Source organism: Oncorhynchus gorbuscha, linkage group LG11 (genome assembly GCF_021184085.1).
Source record: "Oncorhynchus gorbuscha isolate QuinsamMale2020 ecotype Even-year linkage group LG11, OgorEven_v1.0, whole genome shotgun sequence".
Classification (NCBI taxonomy): Eukaryota; Metazoa; Chordata; class Actinopteri; order Salmoniformes; family Salmonidae; genus Oncorhynchus; species Oncorhynchus gorbuscha.
In genome coordinates, this window is record NC_060183.1 from 31,740,719 (window position 1) to 31,757,107 (window position 16,389).

Genomic DNA, 16,389 nt, shown 5'->3' on the forward strand with positions numbered 1-16,389 from the left:
CCCATGCCAATATATCCTCCAAAAATTGTCTTCTCAGACATTATCACTTAATTACAAAATACTCTTCCTTTATTTCTCAAAGTAAGAAAAGCTATTGAAGAATTGACTACATTTATATTTCCAAAAATGCACTAAACAATTTACTAGATTAAAAAAATGTATCATATAGTGATCGGATCATTCTCCAGTATCATGTTTAATTACACCAATAGAACATACACTTAGCGACTGAGTTTGGAGAATGAACAGAACGCATCTTCTGGACCCGAAATGTATTAAATACATAAAGAAAAAAATCTACACTTTTACCATTACAAATGTAGACATGGAGAACAGAGAAAAGCAGACCCCCGATATAATTTGGGAAGCCTTTAAGGCATACATTAGATTACAATCTCATGCTCTGCAAAAAAAAATCTGATTTAGAAATTAAAATGAAAGAAAAATAAATCACTATCTTTAATAAAAGTCTTTACCCAATAAGAAATATTAGATACTGTTAAAACATTCACATGGAGAAAAGCACCAGGAATGGATTGCTTTCCTATAGAATTCTATTCAACATTTTGGGACAAAGTAGCCCCCCTATTTACACAAATGACAACACGTCACTCAATTGAGTACTTCCCAGTTCCATGTATCAAACAGTAATTTCAGTTATATTAAAAAAAAAAAATCTGGAGAGTGCCTTACTGATTACAGACTATTGTGAAAATAAAAAATAACAAAGTTTATTAGCAATACAATGGCAAAAGTCTTACCAGACGTGATACATAACAATCAAACACGGTTTATTAAAAATAGACACTTACAAACAAGAACATGTTTCAGTTTAATTCAATACGCAAAAAAAACAAGATATTGATTTATCAATAATGGTTGTTAATGCCGAAAAGGCTTGAATGGCCTTTTCTATTCAAAACTTTGGAAGCCTTCAACTTCTTGTATAAATACTCTAAAGAAAAACATATACACAAATAACACATTATCTGATGAAATTGCTTTAGAAAGGGGCACAAGGCTGGAATGTCCCCTATCCCCCCTCCTTGAATCACTTGCACAAAGAATTAGACAGGATCCAAACGTGACAGTATTGGTAAACATGAATTAAAATAAAACTTTTTTTACCCCTTTTTCGTGATATCCAAATTGGTAGTCTTGTCCCATCGCTGCAACTCCCGAACGGACTCAGGAGAGTCCTCCGAAACACAACTTCTTGACACAAAGCCTGCTTAACATAGAAGCTTGCCGTACCAATGTGTCAAAGGAAACACCATACACCTGCCAAACGTGTCAGCATGCATTGCACCCGGCCCGCCACAGGAGTCGCTAGTGTGCAATGGGGCAGGAGCATCCCTGCCGGCCAAACCCTCCCCTAACTCGGATGACGCTGGGCCAATCGTGCACCACCCCATGGGTCTCCTAGTTGCAGCCGGCTGCGACAGAGCCTGGACTTGAACCAGGATCACTGTGCCACTCGGGAGGTCCCTATAAACTAAACCTGTTTGATGATGATGTCTTGATATACCTGACCAATATTGAAAACTCAATGCACCCTTTGCTAAGAAATAAATAAATCTGAATACCCCAAAAAATCTGAATATAAAATTTAGGTGGAAAAAACTAAATAACTACTTAGGATCTTTAATAAGTGACAACAAACAACAAATATATAAAGATCATTGTATTCCATTAGTCAACAACATGAATGCAGATCTAATTAAATAGAATACATCTTCCAATAAATCTTACAGGTATAATAAACCTCTTTTAGAACAGCATGGCAGCCAAAGTCTTTGTATTTATTTTCAGTAATACCAATTACCCCATCGAAGACATCCTTAAAAAAAAGTATACTCCGTCATAACAGAGTATGTGTGGGCAAATAAAATTCGAAGAATAAAAAGGAACATTTTTACATCTCCCTAAGTCTGAGGGTGGTTTTAACCTTGGAATTGTATCAACTCGCTACCCAAGGCTTTTACTTGCGACATATATAAAATGCACTAAAGAGGAGCGACGGTTACATATTTTAGACATGCATGCTCATCCCCAGAATATTTTTACATGTCTATTTTCAAAGGATTAAGCTAAGAACATGAACAACTTCATAGGTAAGAACGGTATAACAATATGGAATCAAATACAACATATTTGACAAAAAAAATCTCTTCCTAAAAACACCTTATAAAACAATCCTTGGATAGCTTTTCAGAATTCACCAATAAATTGGTGCACATGGAAACTAAAGGCATAGAAACTGTAAATGACTTGGTAATAGGAAATACCTTTATTTCCAGGACAGTATTAAAAAGTCATTTTGGACTGACCAATGTAGATGGTTTAAAATACATGCAACTTAAATGTTACATATACCGTAACTACATTTCATTTTGAAACCATTCAGACATCAGTGCAACCTTGAGGGAATCATATTTGAGTCAGAATAGATATGATAGGGAAGATACAGTAATTCATAAAAAATCCTACAATGTGATTTTCTGGATTTTTTCTCTAATTGCGTCTGTCTTGGTTGAAGTGAATCTATGATGAAAATTACAGGCCTCTCATCTTTTTAAGTGGGAGAACTTTCATAATTGGTGGCTGACTAAATACTTTTTTGCCCCATTGTAGCAAGTAAAACACTGGAATTGTAGATTTGCAGTGGGGTGCAAAGTAGCAAAATAAATAAAAACAGTAGGGGGAGAGGTATTTTTTGTGTAGTTTAGAGCGTGTAGTCTTAGAGTGATTATCTTAATTTATCGAGGTTAGCTAGCCAGCTATTTGTCGTCCTTAACGTAGGAGACACTGCTAGCTAGCCAACAGCTAGCCAACGTCTACTGAATAGAACTTCCGCACTCAACAACCCGGTCGCATTCTGCTTCGCTCCACAGGTAGTATCACATTTTTCATTTCATTTCATTACAGCACAACGGTTTGATTTGTTTGATCGTAGCTAGCTACATAGCTAGCTACATAGCCGTCTGTGTATCAAAGATAATTGTGTAGTCTAGAGCGATTTTCTAGGTTAGCTAGCCAGCTATTGTCGTTCTTTTAACGCAACGTAACGTAATCAACACTGCTAGCTAGCCAGCTAGCCCCGAATAGCAGCACTGTAGAAACTATTACACTCAACGGAACGACTTGATTAGTGTAGTGTCAACAACGCAGCCACTGCCAGCTAGCCTACAAAGTCAACAACGCAGCCACTGCCAGCTAGCCTACTTCAGCAGTACTGTATCATTTTAATCATTTTAGTCAATAAGATTCTTGCTACGTAAGCTTAACTTTCTGAACATCCGAGACGTGTAGTCCACTTGTCATTCCAATCTCCTTGCATTAGCGTAGCCTCTTCTGTAGCCTGTCAACTATGTGTCTGTCTATCCCTGTTCTCTCCTCTCTGCACAGACCATACAAACGCTCCACACCGCGTGGCCGCTGACACCCTAATCTGGTGGTCCCAGCGCGCACGACCCACGTGGAGTTCCAGGTCTCCGGTAGCCTCTGGAACTGCCGATCTGCAGCCAACAAGGCAGAGTTCATCTCAGCCTATGCCTCCCTCCAGTCCCTCGACTTCTTGGCACTGACAGAAACATGGATCACCACAGATAACAATGCTACTCCTACTGCTCTCTCTTCGTCCGCCCACGTGTTCTCGCACACCCCGAGAGCTTCTGGTCAGTGGGGTGGTGGCATCGGGATCCTTATCTCTCCCAAGTGGTCATTCTCTCTTTCTCCCCTTACCCATCTGTCTATCGCCTCCTTTGAATTTCATGCTGTCACAGTTACCAGCCCTTTCAAGCTTAACATCCTTATCATTTATCGCCCTCCAGGTCCCCTCGGAGAGTTCATCAATGAGCTTGATGCCTTGATAAGCTCCTTTCCTGAGGACAGCTCACCTCTCACAGTTCTGGGCGACTTTAACCTCCCCACGTCTACCTTTGACTCATTCCTCTCTGCCTCCTTCTTTCCACTCCTCTCCTCTTTTGACCTCACCCTCTCACCTTCCCCCTACTCACAAGGCAGGCAATACGCTCGACCTCATCTTTACTAGATGCTGTTCTTCCACTAACCTCATTGCAACTCCCCTCCAAGTCTCCGACCACTACCTTGTATCCTTTTCCCTCTCGCTCTCATCCAACACTTCCCACACTGCCCCTACTCGGATGGTATCGCGCCGTCCCAACCTTCGCTCTCTCTCCCCCGCTACTCTCTCCTCTTCCATCCTATCATCTTCCCTCTGCTCAAACCTTCTCCAACCTATCTCCTGATTCTGCCTCCTCAACCCTTCTCTCCTCCCTTTCTGCATCCTTTGACTCTCTATGTCCCCTATCTTCCAGGCCGGATCGGTCCTCCCCTCCCGCTCCGTGGCTTGACGACTCATTGCGAGCTCACAGAACAGGGCTCCGGGCAGCCGAGCGGAAATGGAGGAAAACTCGCCTCCCTGCGGACCTGGCATCCTTTCACTCCCTCCTCTCTACATTTTCCTCCTCTGTCTCTGCTGCTAAAGCCACTTTCTACCACTCTAAATTCCAAGCATCTGCCTCTAACCCTAGGAAGCTCTTTGCCACCTTCTCCTCCCTCCTGAATCCCCCCCTCCTCCCTCTCTGCAGATGACTTCGTCAACCATTTTGAAAAGAAGGTCGACGACATCCGATCCTCGTTTGCTAAGTCAAACGACACCGCTGGTTCTGCTCACACTGCCCTACCCTGTGCTCTGACCTCTTTCTCCCCTCTCTCTCCAGATGAAATCTTGCGTCTTGTGACGGCCGGCCGCCCAACAACCTGCCCGCTCGACCCTATCCCCTCCTCTCTTCTCCAGACCATTTCCGGAGACCTTCTCCCTTACCTCACCTCGCTCATCAACTTATCCCTGACCGCTGGCTACGTCCCTTCTGTCTTCAAGAGAGCGAGAGTTGCACCCCTTCTGAAAAAACCTACACTCGATCCCTCCGATGTCAACAACTACAGACCAGTATCCCTTCTTTCTTTTCTCTCCAAAACTCTTGAACGTGCCGTCCTTGGTCAGCTCTCCCGCTATCTCTCTCAGAATGACCTTCTTGATCCAAATCAGTCAGGTTTCAAGACTAGTAATTCAACTGAGACTGCTCTTCTCTGTATCACGGAGGCGCTCCGCACCGCTAAAGCTAACTCTCTCTCCTCTGCTCTCATCCTTCTAGACCTATCGGCTGCCTTTGATACTGTGAACCATCAGATCCTCCTCTCCACCCTCTCCGAGTTGGGCATCTCCGGCGCGGCCCACGCTTGGATTGCGTCCTACCTGACAGGTCGCTCCTACCAGGTGGCGTGGCGAGAATCTGTCTCCTCACCACGCGCTCTCACCACTCTTGTCCCCCAGGGCTCTGTTCTAGGCCCTCTCCTATTCTCGCTATACACCAAGTCACTTGGCTCTGTCATAACCTCACATGGTCTCTCCTATCATTGCTATGCAGACGACACACGATTAATCTTCTCCTTTCCCCCTTCTGATGACCAGGTGGCGAATCGCATCTCTGCATGTCTGGCAGACATATCAGTGTGGATGACGGATCACCACCTCAAGCTGAACTTCGGCAAGACGGAGCTGCTCTTCCTCCCGGGGAAGGACTGCCCGTTCCATGATCTCGCCATCACGGTTGACAACTCCATTGTGTCCTCCTCCCAGAGCGCTAAGAACCTTGGCGTGATCCTGGACAACACCCTGTCGTTCTCAACTAACATCAAGGCGGTGGCCCATTCCTGTAGGTTCATGCTCTACAACATCCGCAGAGTACGACCCTGCCTCACACAGGAAGCGGCGCAGGTCCTAATCCAGGCACTTGTCATCTCCCGTCTGGATTACTGCAACTCGCTGTTGGCTGGGCTCCCTGCCTGTGCCATTAAACCCCTACAACTCATCCAGAATGCCGCAGCCCGTCTAGTGTTCAACCTTCCCAAGTTCTCTCACGTCACCCCGCTCCTCCGCTCTCTCCACTGGCTTCCAGTTGAAGCTCGCATCCGCTACAAGACCATGGTGCTTGCCTACGGAGCTGTGAGGGGAACGGCACCTCAGTACCTCCAGGCTCTGATCAGGCCCTACACCCAAATAAGGGCACTGCGTTCATCCACCTCTGGCCTGCTCGCCTCCCTACCACTGAGGAAGTACAGTTCCCGCTCAGCCCAGTCAAAACTGTTCGCTGCTCTGGCTCCCCAATGGTGGAACAAACTCCCTCACGACGCCAGGACAGCGGAGTCAATCACCACCTTCCGGAGACACCTGAAACCCCACCTCTTTAAGGAATACCTAGGATAGGATAAAGTAATCCTTCTCACCCCCCCCCTCTCCCCCCTTAAAATATTTAGATGCACTATTGTAAAGTGGCTGTTCCACTGGATGTCATAAGGTGAATGCACCAATTTGTAAGTCGCTCTGGATAAGAGCGTCTGCTAAATGACTTAAATGTAAATGTAAAATGTAAAGGTAGTTGTTTGGGCAAAATTATAGATGGGCTATGTACAGGTGCAGTAATCTGTGAGCTGCTCTGACAGCTGGTGCTTAAAGCTAGTGAGGGAGATAAGTGTTTCCAGTTTCAGAGATTTTTGTAGTTCGTTCCAGTCATTGGCAGCAGAGAACTGGAAGGAGAGGCGGGCAAAGGAAGAATAGGTTTTGGGGGTGACCAGAGAGATATACCTGCTGGAGCGTGTGCTACAGGTGGGTGCTGCTATGGTGACCAGCGAGCTGAGATAAGGGGGGACTTTACCTAGCAGGGTCTTGTAGATGACCTGGAGCCAGTGGTTTGGCGACGAGTATGAAGCGAGGGCCAGCCAATTAGAGCGTACAGGTCGCAGTGGTGGGTAGTATATGGGGCTTTGGTGACAGAACGGATGGCACTGTGATAGACTGCATCCAATTTATTGGAGGCTATTTTGTAAATGACATCGCCGAAGTCGAGGATCTGTAGGATGGTCAGTTTTACAAGGGTATGTTTGGCAGTATGAGTGAAGGATTCTTTGTTGCGAAATAGGAAGCCAATTCTAGATTTAACTTTGGATTGGAGATGTTTGCTGTGAGTGTGGAAGGAGAGTTTAGAGGTGGATCAGAGACTCACCAGCAGCAAGAGCGACATCATTGATGTACACAGAGAAGACAGTTGGTCCAAGAATTGAACTGTGATGCTCCAGATACTCTTCAAGTTTCAAGAAGGCCAGTTTTATTGCTTCTTTAATCAGGACAACAGTTTTCAGCTGTGCTAACATAATTGCAAAAGGGTTTTCTAATGATCAATTAGCCTTTTAAAATTATAAACTTAGATTAGCTAACCCGACGTACCATTACAACACAGGAGTAAGGGTTGCTGATAATGGGCCTCTGTACGCCTATATAGATATTCCATTTCCAGCTTCAATAGTCATTTACAACAATAACATATTATTTCTGATCAATTTGATGTTATTTTAATGGACAATTTTTTTTGCATTTCTTTAAAAAACAAGAATTTCTAACTGACAACAAACTTTTGAACGCCGATATATGTTGCACCAACCAATCTATATACTGTGTATTCTACTTTCATTAAGATGGCATTAGCAGGTATTACAGTACACAGTGCATGAACACATCATTCAGTATATACTGTATTTATATTCAGATATACATATGGAAATATATGAATATTTAAATATGATGTACATTATTAATAAAGTGAAATAATATTCTGTTTTACTCACCATCTCGCCTTCTCCAGGAGAAGCCAAAGCAGAGCAGAAAGACCAGCACCAGAGAGATGCACATCAGAGCAACAGATGCCTTGGCAGACTTGTTCAGTGCAGTTTGTGTCTCTGGGAGAGGAGATACACAAGGGAGGAGGGTAGAATATGTTTGAGGCCAGGCTGAATAGAATATATACTTTATTGTCTATTTGGTAAGGACATACATTTGTTCTCTTTTCCCCAACCTCAGACACACACACACACACACGTTGAGAGGCACAGGGTCAGCGGTGTTGCAGCGCCCCTGGATGGAGAGCTAGTTTTGGGGTTAAGTGCCTAGCTCAAGGGAACAACAGCATTGGTAGTAATGATTTACACCAGAAGCCCTCCTGTGGCCAGTTCAGTCCACGCTTTTTCATCAAGTAGTCCTTTTGGTTACTGGTCCATCTCTCTAACCTCTTACCACCCTCTGCTGTTTCTAAGAGTGGGTTATGGTGGAAACCCAGCTAAGAATTTGATCAAACTCAATGTTGGGATTTCTTGAATTTGTGAATATTCTCTCTGTCCTCTTCCCCTCTTCTCTCTCTTTCTCCGTATCTCCTCCCCCCTCTCTTTCTTACCTATGATGGGGTCGATGTCGGCCAGGCTGCGGAGGTGACCACAGGTTCAGTGACGCTGGGCAGATGGACGACACACTCCACCTCCCCAGCCAGCTCCCTCTGCTCGGGGCTCAGGGTGTAGTAGCGCCTGGTTTTGAAGGTGCCGTCCAGGCCCGACTCGCTCAGCAGAGGTGCGGGGAGCTCCGTGCCATTCTGTAGCCAGGAAACGGAGACGTCCTCCGGATAGAAGCCCTCGATGTCGCAGGAGAGGGTGAGTGGGGAGTCGCGGGAGGGCAAGGGCATTGCGGAGAGGGTGACAGTCGGGAGGTCTGGGGAGGAAAGAGTAATTATACACTACCGTTCAAAAGTTTGCGGTCACTTAGAAATGTTCTTGTTTTTAAAATGACATAAAATTGATCAGAAATACAGTGTAGACATTGTTAATGTTGTAAATGACTATTGAAGCTGGAAACGGAATATTTTTTTATGGAATATCTACATAGGCTTACAGAGGCCCATTATTAGCAACCATCACTCCTGTGTTCCAATGGCACGCTGTGAAAACCCCTTTGCAATTATGTTAGCACAGCTGAAAACGGTTGTCCTGATTAAAGAAGCAATACAACTGGCCTTCTTTAGACTAGTTGAGTATCTGGAGCATTAGCATTTCTGTGTTTGATTACAGGCTCAAATGGCCAAAAACAAATAACTTTCTTCTGAAACTGGTCAGTCGATTCTTGTTCTGAGAAATGAAGACTATTTGTGGTGAGAAATTGCCAAGAAACTGAAGATCTTGTAATAGTCTTCATTTCTAGTAGCCATTATCTACAGTTTTACACCTAAGGTGTAACCCATTTTATAAGAGATTCTCCAAAATTGAAATATTCCAAGCATATATATATATATATACACACACTCCAGTCATACTTTATCAAAAGCCTTTTTAAAGTCAGCTATGAATACCTGGCCTGGTTTCCCATATTTTTCATAGTGTACTATTGTTTCCAGTACTTGTCTTATGTCTACAATGTATAACATCAGACAATAGCTTTTTAATTCTATGCAATTTTATAGGAGCGGTTAAAACTGTCATGTTTTGTCATTTATTATCTTGTCTTGTCCCTGTGCTTCCCATTCTATTCGTTTCCCTCTGCTGGTCTTATTAGGTTCTTTCCCTCTTTCTATCCCTCTCTCTCCCCCTCCCTCTCTCACTCTCTCGCTCTCTCTTCTCTCTATCGTTCCGTTCCTGCTCCCAGCTGTTCCTATTCCCCTAATCATCATTTAGTCTTCCCACACCTGTTCCCGATCCTTTTCCCTGATTAGAGTCCCTATTTCTCTCCTTGTTATTCGTTTCTGCCCTGTCGGTTCCTTGTCTAGAATTCACCGTGCTGTGTTTGTGTATCGCCCTGTCGTGTCGTGTTTTCCTCAGATGCTGCGTGGTGAGCAGGTGTCTGAGTCTGTTTGGTTCAAGTGCCTTCCCGAGGCAACCTGCTGTTCACCTGCTGTTCAAGATCGAGTCTCCAGTTTGTCCTCGTCATTTCGAGTGAAAGTTGTGTTTTTTGATTGTATTTACTTTACTGGATTAAAGACTCTGTTTTCGCCAAGTCGCTTTTGGGTCCTCTTTCACCTGCTTGACAGAAGGAACCGACCAAGGAATGGACCCAGCGACTTCAGACGCTCGTTACACTGCCGTCGAGATCCAAGGAGCCATGCTCGGCAGACACGAGCAGGAATTGTCTGCTGCTCGCCATGCCGTGGAGAACCTGGCCGCTCAGGTTTCCGACCTCTCTGGACAGTTCCAGAGTCTTCGTCTCGTGCCACCTGTTACTTCCTGGCCTGCCGAGCCTCCAGAACCTAGGGTTAATAACCCACCTTGCTACTCCGGGCAGCCCACTGAGTGCCGCTCCTTTCTCACGCAGTGTGAGATTGTGTTCTCTCTCCAACCCAACACATACTCTAGAGAGAGAGCTCGGGTTGCTTACGTCATTTCACTCCTTACTGGCCGGGCTCGAGAATGGGGCACAGCTATCTGGGAGGCAAGGGCTGATTGCTCTAACAAGTACCAGAACTTTAAAGAGGAGATGATTCGGGTTTTTGACCGTTCAGTTTTTGGTAGGGAGGCTTCTAGGGCCCTGGCTTCCCTATGCCAAGGTGAACGGTCCATAACGGATTATTCTATTGAGTTTCGCACTCTTGCTGCCTCTAGTGAGTGGAACGAGCCGGCGCTGCTCGCTCGTTTTCTGGAGGGACTCCACGCAGTGGTTAAGGATGAGATTCTCTCCCGGGAGGTTCCTTCAGATGTGGACTCTTTGATTGCTCTCGCCATCCGCATAGAACGACGGGTAGATCTTCGTCACCGGGCTCGTGGAAGAGAGCTCGCATCAACGGTGTTTCCCTGCTCCGCATCGCAACCATCTCCCTCCTCTGGCTCAGAGACTGAGCCCATGCAGCTGGGAGGGATTCGCATCTCGACTAAGGAGAGGGAACGGAGGATCACCAACCGCCTGTGCCTCTATTGCGGAGTTGCTGGACATTTTGTTAATTCATGTCCAGTAAAAGCCAGAGCTCATCTGTAAGCGGAGGGCTACAGGTGAGCGCAACTACTCAAGTCTCTCCATCAAAATCCTGTACTACTTTGTCGGTCCATCTACGCTGGACCGGTTCGGGTGCTACATGTAGTGCCTTGATAGACTCTGGGGCTGAGGGTTGTTTCATGGACGAAGCATGGGTTCGGAAACATGACATTCCTTTCAGAGAGTTAGAGAAGCCTACGCCCATGTTCGCCTTAGATGGTAGTCATCTTCCCAGTATCAGATTTGAGACACTACCTTTAACCCTCACAGTATCTGGTAACCACAGTGAGACTATTTCTTTTTGATTTTTCGTTCACCGTTTACACCTGTTGTTTTGGGTCATCCCTGGCTAGTATGTCATAATCCTTCTATTAATTGGTCTAGTAATTCTATCCTATCCTGGAACGTTTCTTGTCATGTGAAGTGTTTAATGTCTGCCATCCCTCCCATTTCTTCTGTCCCTACTTCTCAGGAGGAACCTGGCGATTTGACAGGAGTGCCGGAGGAATATCATGATCTGCGCACGGTCTTCAGTCGGTCCCGAGCCAACTCCCTTCCTCCTCACCGGTCGTATGATTGTAGTATTGATCTCCTTCCGGGGACCACTCCTCCTCGGGGTAGACTATACTCTCTGTCGGCTCCCGAACGTAAGGCTCTCGAGGATTATTTGTCTGTGTCTCTTGACGCCGGTACCATAGTGCCTTCTTCCTCTCCGGCCGGGGCGGGGTTCTTTTTGTTAAGAAGAAGGACGGTACTCTGCGCCCCTGCGTGGATTATCGAGGCTGAATGACATAACGGTTAAGAATCGTTATCCGCTTCCCCTTATGTCATCAGCCTTCGAGATTCTGCAGGGAGCCAGGTGCTTTACTAAGTTGGACCTTCGTAACGCTTACCATCTCGTGCGCATCAGAGAGGGGGGACGAGTGGAAAACGGCGTTTAACACTCCGTTAGGGCATTTTGAGTACCGGGTTCTGCCGTTTGGTCTCGCCAATGCGCCAGCTGTTTTTCAGGCATTAGTTAATGATGTTCTGAGAGACATGCTGAACATCTTTGTTTTTGTCTATCTTGACGATATCCTGATTTTTTTCTCCGTCACTCGAGATTCATGTTCAGCACGTTCGACGTGTTCTACAGCGCCTTTTAGAGAATTGTCTCTACGTAAAGGCTGAGAAGTGCTCTTTTCATGTCTCCTCCGTTACTTTTCTCGGTTCCGTTATTTCCGCTGAAGGCATTCAGATGGATTCCGCTAAGGTCCAAGCTGTCAGTGATTGGCCCGTTCCAAGGTCACGTGTCGAGTTGCAGCGCTTTTTAGGTTTCGCTAATTTCTATCGGCGTTTCATTCGTAATTTCGGTCAAGTTGCTGCCCCTCTCACAGCTCTTACTTCTGTCAAGACGTGTTTTAAGTGGTCCGGTTCCGCCCAGGGAGCTTTTGATCTTCTAAAAGAACGTTTTACGTCCGCTCCTATCCTCGTTACTCCTGACGTCACTAGACAATTCATTGTCGAGGTTGGCGCTTCAGAGGTAGGCGTGGGAGCCATTCTATCCCAGCGCTTCCAGTCTGACGATAAGGTTCATCCTTGCGCTTATTTTTCTCATCGCCTGTCGCCATCTGAGCGCAACTATGATGTGGGTAACCGTGAACTGCTCGCCATCCGCTTAGCCCTAGGCGAATGGCGACAGTGGTTGGAGGGGGCGACCGTTCCTTTTGTCGTTTGGACAGACCATAAGAACCTTGAGTACATCCGTTCTGCCAAACGACTTAATGCCCGTCAAGCTCGTTGGGCGTTGTTTTTCGCTCGTTTCGAGTTTGTGATTTCTTACCGTCCGGGTAGCAAGAACACCAAGCCTGATGCCTTATCCCGTCTGTTTAGTTCTTCTGTGGCTTCTACTGATCCCGAGGGGATTCTTCCTTATGGGCGTGTTGTCGGGTTAACAGTCTGGGGAATTGAAAGACAGGTTAAGCAAGCACTCACGCACACTGCGTCGCCGCGCGCTTGTCCTAGTAACCTCCTTTTCGTTCCTGTTTCCACTCGTCTGGCTGTTCTTCAGTGGGCTCACTCTGCCAAGTTAGCTGGTCATCCCGGTGTTCGAGGCACTCTTGCGTCTATTCGCCAGCGCTTTTGGTGGCCGACTCAGGAGCGTGACACGCGCCGTTTCGTGGCTGCTTGTTCGGACTGCGCGCAGACTAAGTCGGGTAACTCTCCTCCTGCCGGTCGTCTCAGACCGCTCCCCATTCCTTCTCGACCATGGTCTCACATCGCCCTAGACTTCATTACCGGTCTGCCTTTGTCTGCGGGGAAGACTGTGATTCTTACGGTTGTCGATAGGTTCTCTAAGGCGGCACATTTCATTCCCCTCGCTAAACTTCCTTCCGCTAAGGAGACGGCACAAATCATTATCGAGAATGTATTCAGAATTCATGGCCTCCCGTTAGACGCCGTTTCAGACAGAGGCCCGCAATTCACGTCACAGTTTTGGAGGGAGTTCTGTCGTTTGATTGGTGCGTCCGTCAGTCTCTCTTCCGGGTTTCATCCCCAGTCTAACGGTCAAGCAGAGAGGGCCAATCAGACGATTGGTCGCATACTACGCAGCCTTTCTTTCAGAAACCCTGCGTCTTGGGCAGAACAGCTCCCCTGGGCAGAATACGCTCACAATTCGCTTCCTTCGTCTGCTACCGGGTTATCTCCGTTTCAGAGTAGTCTGGGTTACCAGCCTCCTCTGTTCTCATCCCAGCTTGCCGAGTCCAGCGTTCCCTCCGCTCAAGCGTTTGTCCAACGTTGTGAGCGCACCTGGAGGAGGGTGAGGTCTGCACTTTGCCGTTACAGGGCACAGACTGTGAGAGCCGCCAATAAACGCAGGATTAAGAGTCCAAGGTATCGTTGCGGCCAGAGAGTGTGGCTTTCCACTCGCAACCTTCCTCTTACGACAGCTTCTCGTAAGTTGACTCCGCGGTTCATTGGTCCGTTCCGTGTCTCCCAGGTCGTCAATCCTGTCGCTGTGCGACTGCTTCTTCCGCGACATCTTCGTCGCGTCCATCCTGTCTTCCATGTCTCCTGTGTTAAGCCCTTTCTTCGCACCCCGTTCGTCTTCCCTCCCCCCTCCCGTCCTTGTCGAGAGCGCACCTATTTACAAGGTACATAAGATCATGGACATGCGTTCTCGGGGACGGGGTCACCAATACTTAGTGGATTGGGAGGGTTACGGTCCTGAGGAGAGGAGTTGGGTTCCGTCTCGGGACGTGCTGGACCGTTCACTCATTGATGATTTCCTCCGTTGCCGCCAGGATTCCTCCTCGAGTGCGCCAGGAGGCGCTCGGTGAGTGGGGGCGTACTGTCATGTTTTGTCATTTATTATCTTGTCTTGTCCCTGTGCTTCCCATTCTATTCGTTTCCCTCTGCTGGTCTTATTAGGTTCTTTCCCTCTTTCTATCCCTCTCTCTCCCCCTCCCTCTCTCACTCTCTCGCTCTCTCTTCTCTCTATCGTTCCGTTCCTGCTCCCAGCTGTTCCTATTCCCCTAATCATCATTTAGTCTTCCCACACCTGTTCCCGATCCTTTTCCCTGATTAGAGTCCCTATTTCTCTCCTTGTTATTCGTTTCTGCCCTGTCGGTTCCTTGTCTAGAATTCACCGTGCTGTGTTTGTGTATCGCCCTGTCGTGTCGTGTTTTCCTCAGATGCTGCGTGGTGAGCAGGTGTCTGAGTCTGTTTGGTTCAAGTGCCTTCCCGAGGCAACCTGCTGTTCACCTGCTGTTCAAGATCGAGTCTCCAGTTTGTCCTCGTCATTTCGAGTGAAAGTTGTGTTTTTTGATTGTATTTACTTTACTGGATTAAAGACTCTGTTTTCGCAAAGTCGCTTTTGGGTCCTCTTTCACCTGCTTGACAAAAACATGCTAATAACGGCCCTCTGAGTATATCAAAAGGTTTGGTATACTTCCACTGGTATGCCTTCCAGCCCTAGTTTTCCCGGACTTAAAGGCATTAATTGCGTCAAGAAGTTCTTCCTCTGTAATTTGGCCTTCACATCAGTCTTTCTGTAGAGCTGTCAATTTTACATCATTAATAGAAAGGAAATCCATACAATTAGCTTCGGTTCGTGGAGATGGAGACAAATGTAAACATATGCTTAAAGTACTTTACTTCCTCTTTCAAAATATTGTTTGGTGAATCATGGGTGACTCCGTCATTTGTAACAACTTTCAGAAAATAATTTTTGGAAGCATGATAAAACAATGTTTTGGTGCATTTTCCCCCATATTCCATCCAGTTTGCTTTATTTTTTATAATATATTACACTTGATCCTTCTTGAATAAGTTCTTCCATTTCTTTTTGCTTTTCCTCTAACTTATTCTGAGCCTCTATGGTACAGTTTTGATTGCTATCTGTACTGTTTCTTCTTCCCTTTCCTTTGTTAATATGGACTCTTGACCTAAATCTTGACCTAAATTACTTTTTCTTTTGAGATGAGTCCTGAATTGCATGGCCTCCAAAGGCACATTTAAAAGTGTCCCATACCACATACATGTGGTCCTTCTGTAGCTCGGTTGGTAGAGCATGGCGCTTGTAACGCCAGGGTAGTGGGTTCGATCCCCGGGACCACCCATACGTAGAATGTATGCACACATGACTGTAAGTCGCTTTGGATAAAAGCGTCTGCTAAATGGCATATATTATTATTATTATATATTATATATTATTATATTATATATTATTATATTATTACATTAAGGGGATCTGTGTACATATATTATGTCGGAAAAAGTCAGTTATAAATTATTCTGCCCTAGTTAAAAACAAGTTATCATCCAATAGGCTTTGATAAAATGTCCAATATCCTCTCGCACGTGGAAATTCTGTCAGAGTAATATACTTCCGGCGCCGACTGAGATGGCCGCCTCGCTTCGCGTTCCTAGGAAACTATACAGTTTTTTGTTTTTTTACGTGTTATTTCTTACATTAGTACCCCAGGTCATCTTAGGTTTCATTACATACAGTCGAGAAGAACTACTGAATATAAGATCAGTGTGAACTCACCATCAGTACGACCAAGAATATGTTTTCCGCGACGCGGATCCTGTGTTCTGCCTTACAAACAGGACAACGGAATGGATCGCATGCAGCGACCCAAGGAAACGACTCCGAAAAAGAGGGAAACGCGGCGGTGTTCTGGTCAGACTCCGAAAAAGGGCACACTTCCCAGCATTCTTCTTGCCAATGTCCAGTCTCTCGACAACAAGGTTGATGAAATCCGAGCAAGGGTGGCATTCCAGAGGGACATCAGAGACTGCAACGTTCTCTGCTTTACGGAAACATGGCTTACTGGAAAGACGCTATCCAGGGCGGTGCAGCCAACGGGTTTCTCCACGCATCGCGCGGACAGAAACAAACATCTCTCTGGTAAGAAGAGTGGCGGGGCGTATGCCTCATGACTAACGGGACATGGTGTGATGAAGGAAACATACAGGAACTCAAATCCTTCTGTTCACCTGATTTAGAATTTCTCACAATCAAATGTAGACCGCATTATCTT

General features: G+C 46.1%; 1 protein-coding gene across 1 annotated transcript in view; it reads right to left on the reverse strand.

Moving 5' to 3' along the window:
* si:ch211-180a12.2 overlaps positions 1 to 16,389 on the reverse strand; it is a 94,649-nt gene that overhangs the window by 52,186 nt on the left and 26,074 nt on the right. Inside the window, 2 exon segments of the mRNA XM_046369397.1 lie at positions 7,708 to 7,816; positions 8,310 to 8,617. Of these exon segments, the coding sequence (XP_046225353.1) occupies positions 7,708 to 7,816; positions 8,310 to 8,617 (417 nt within the window).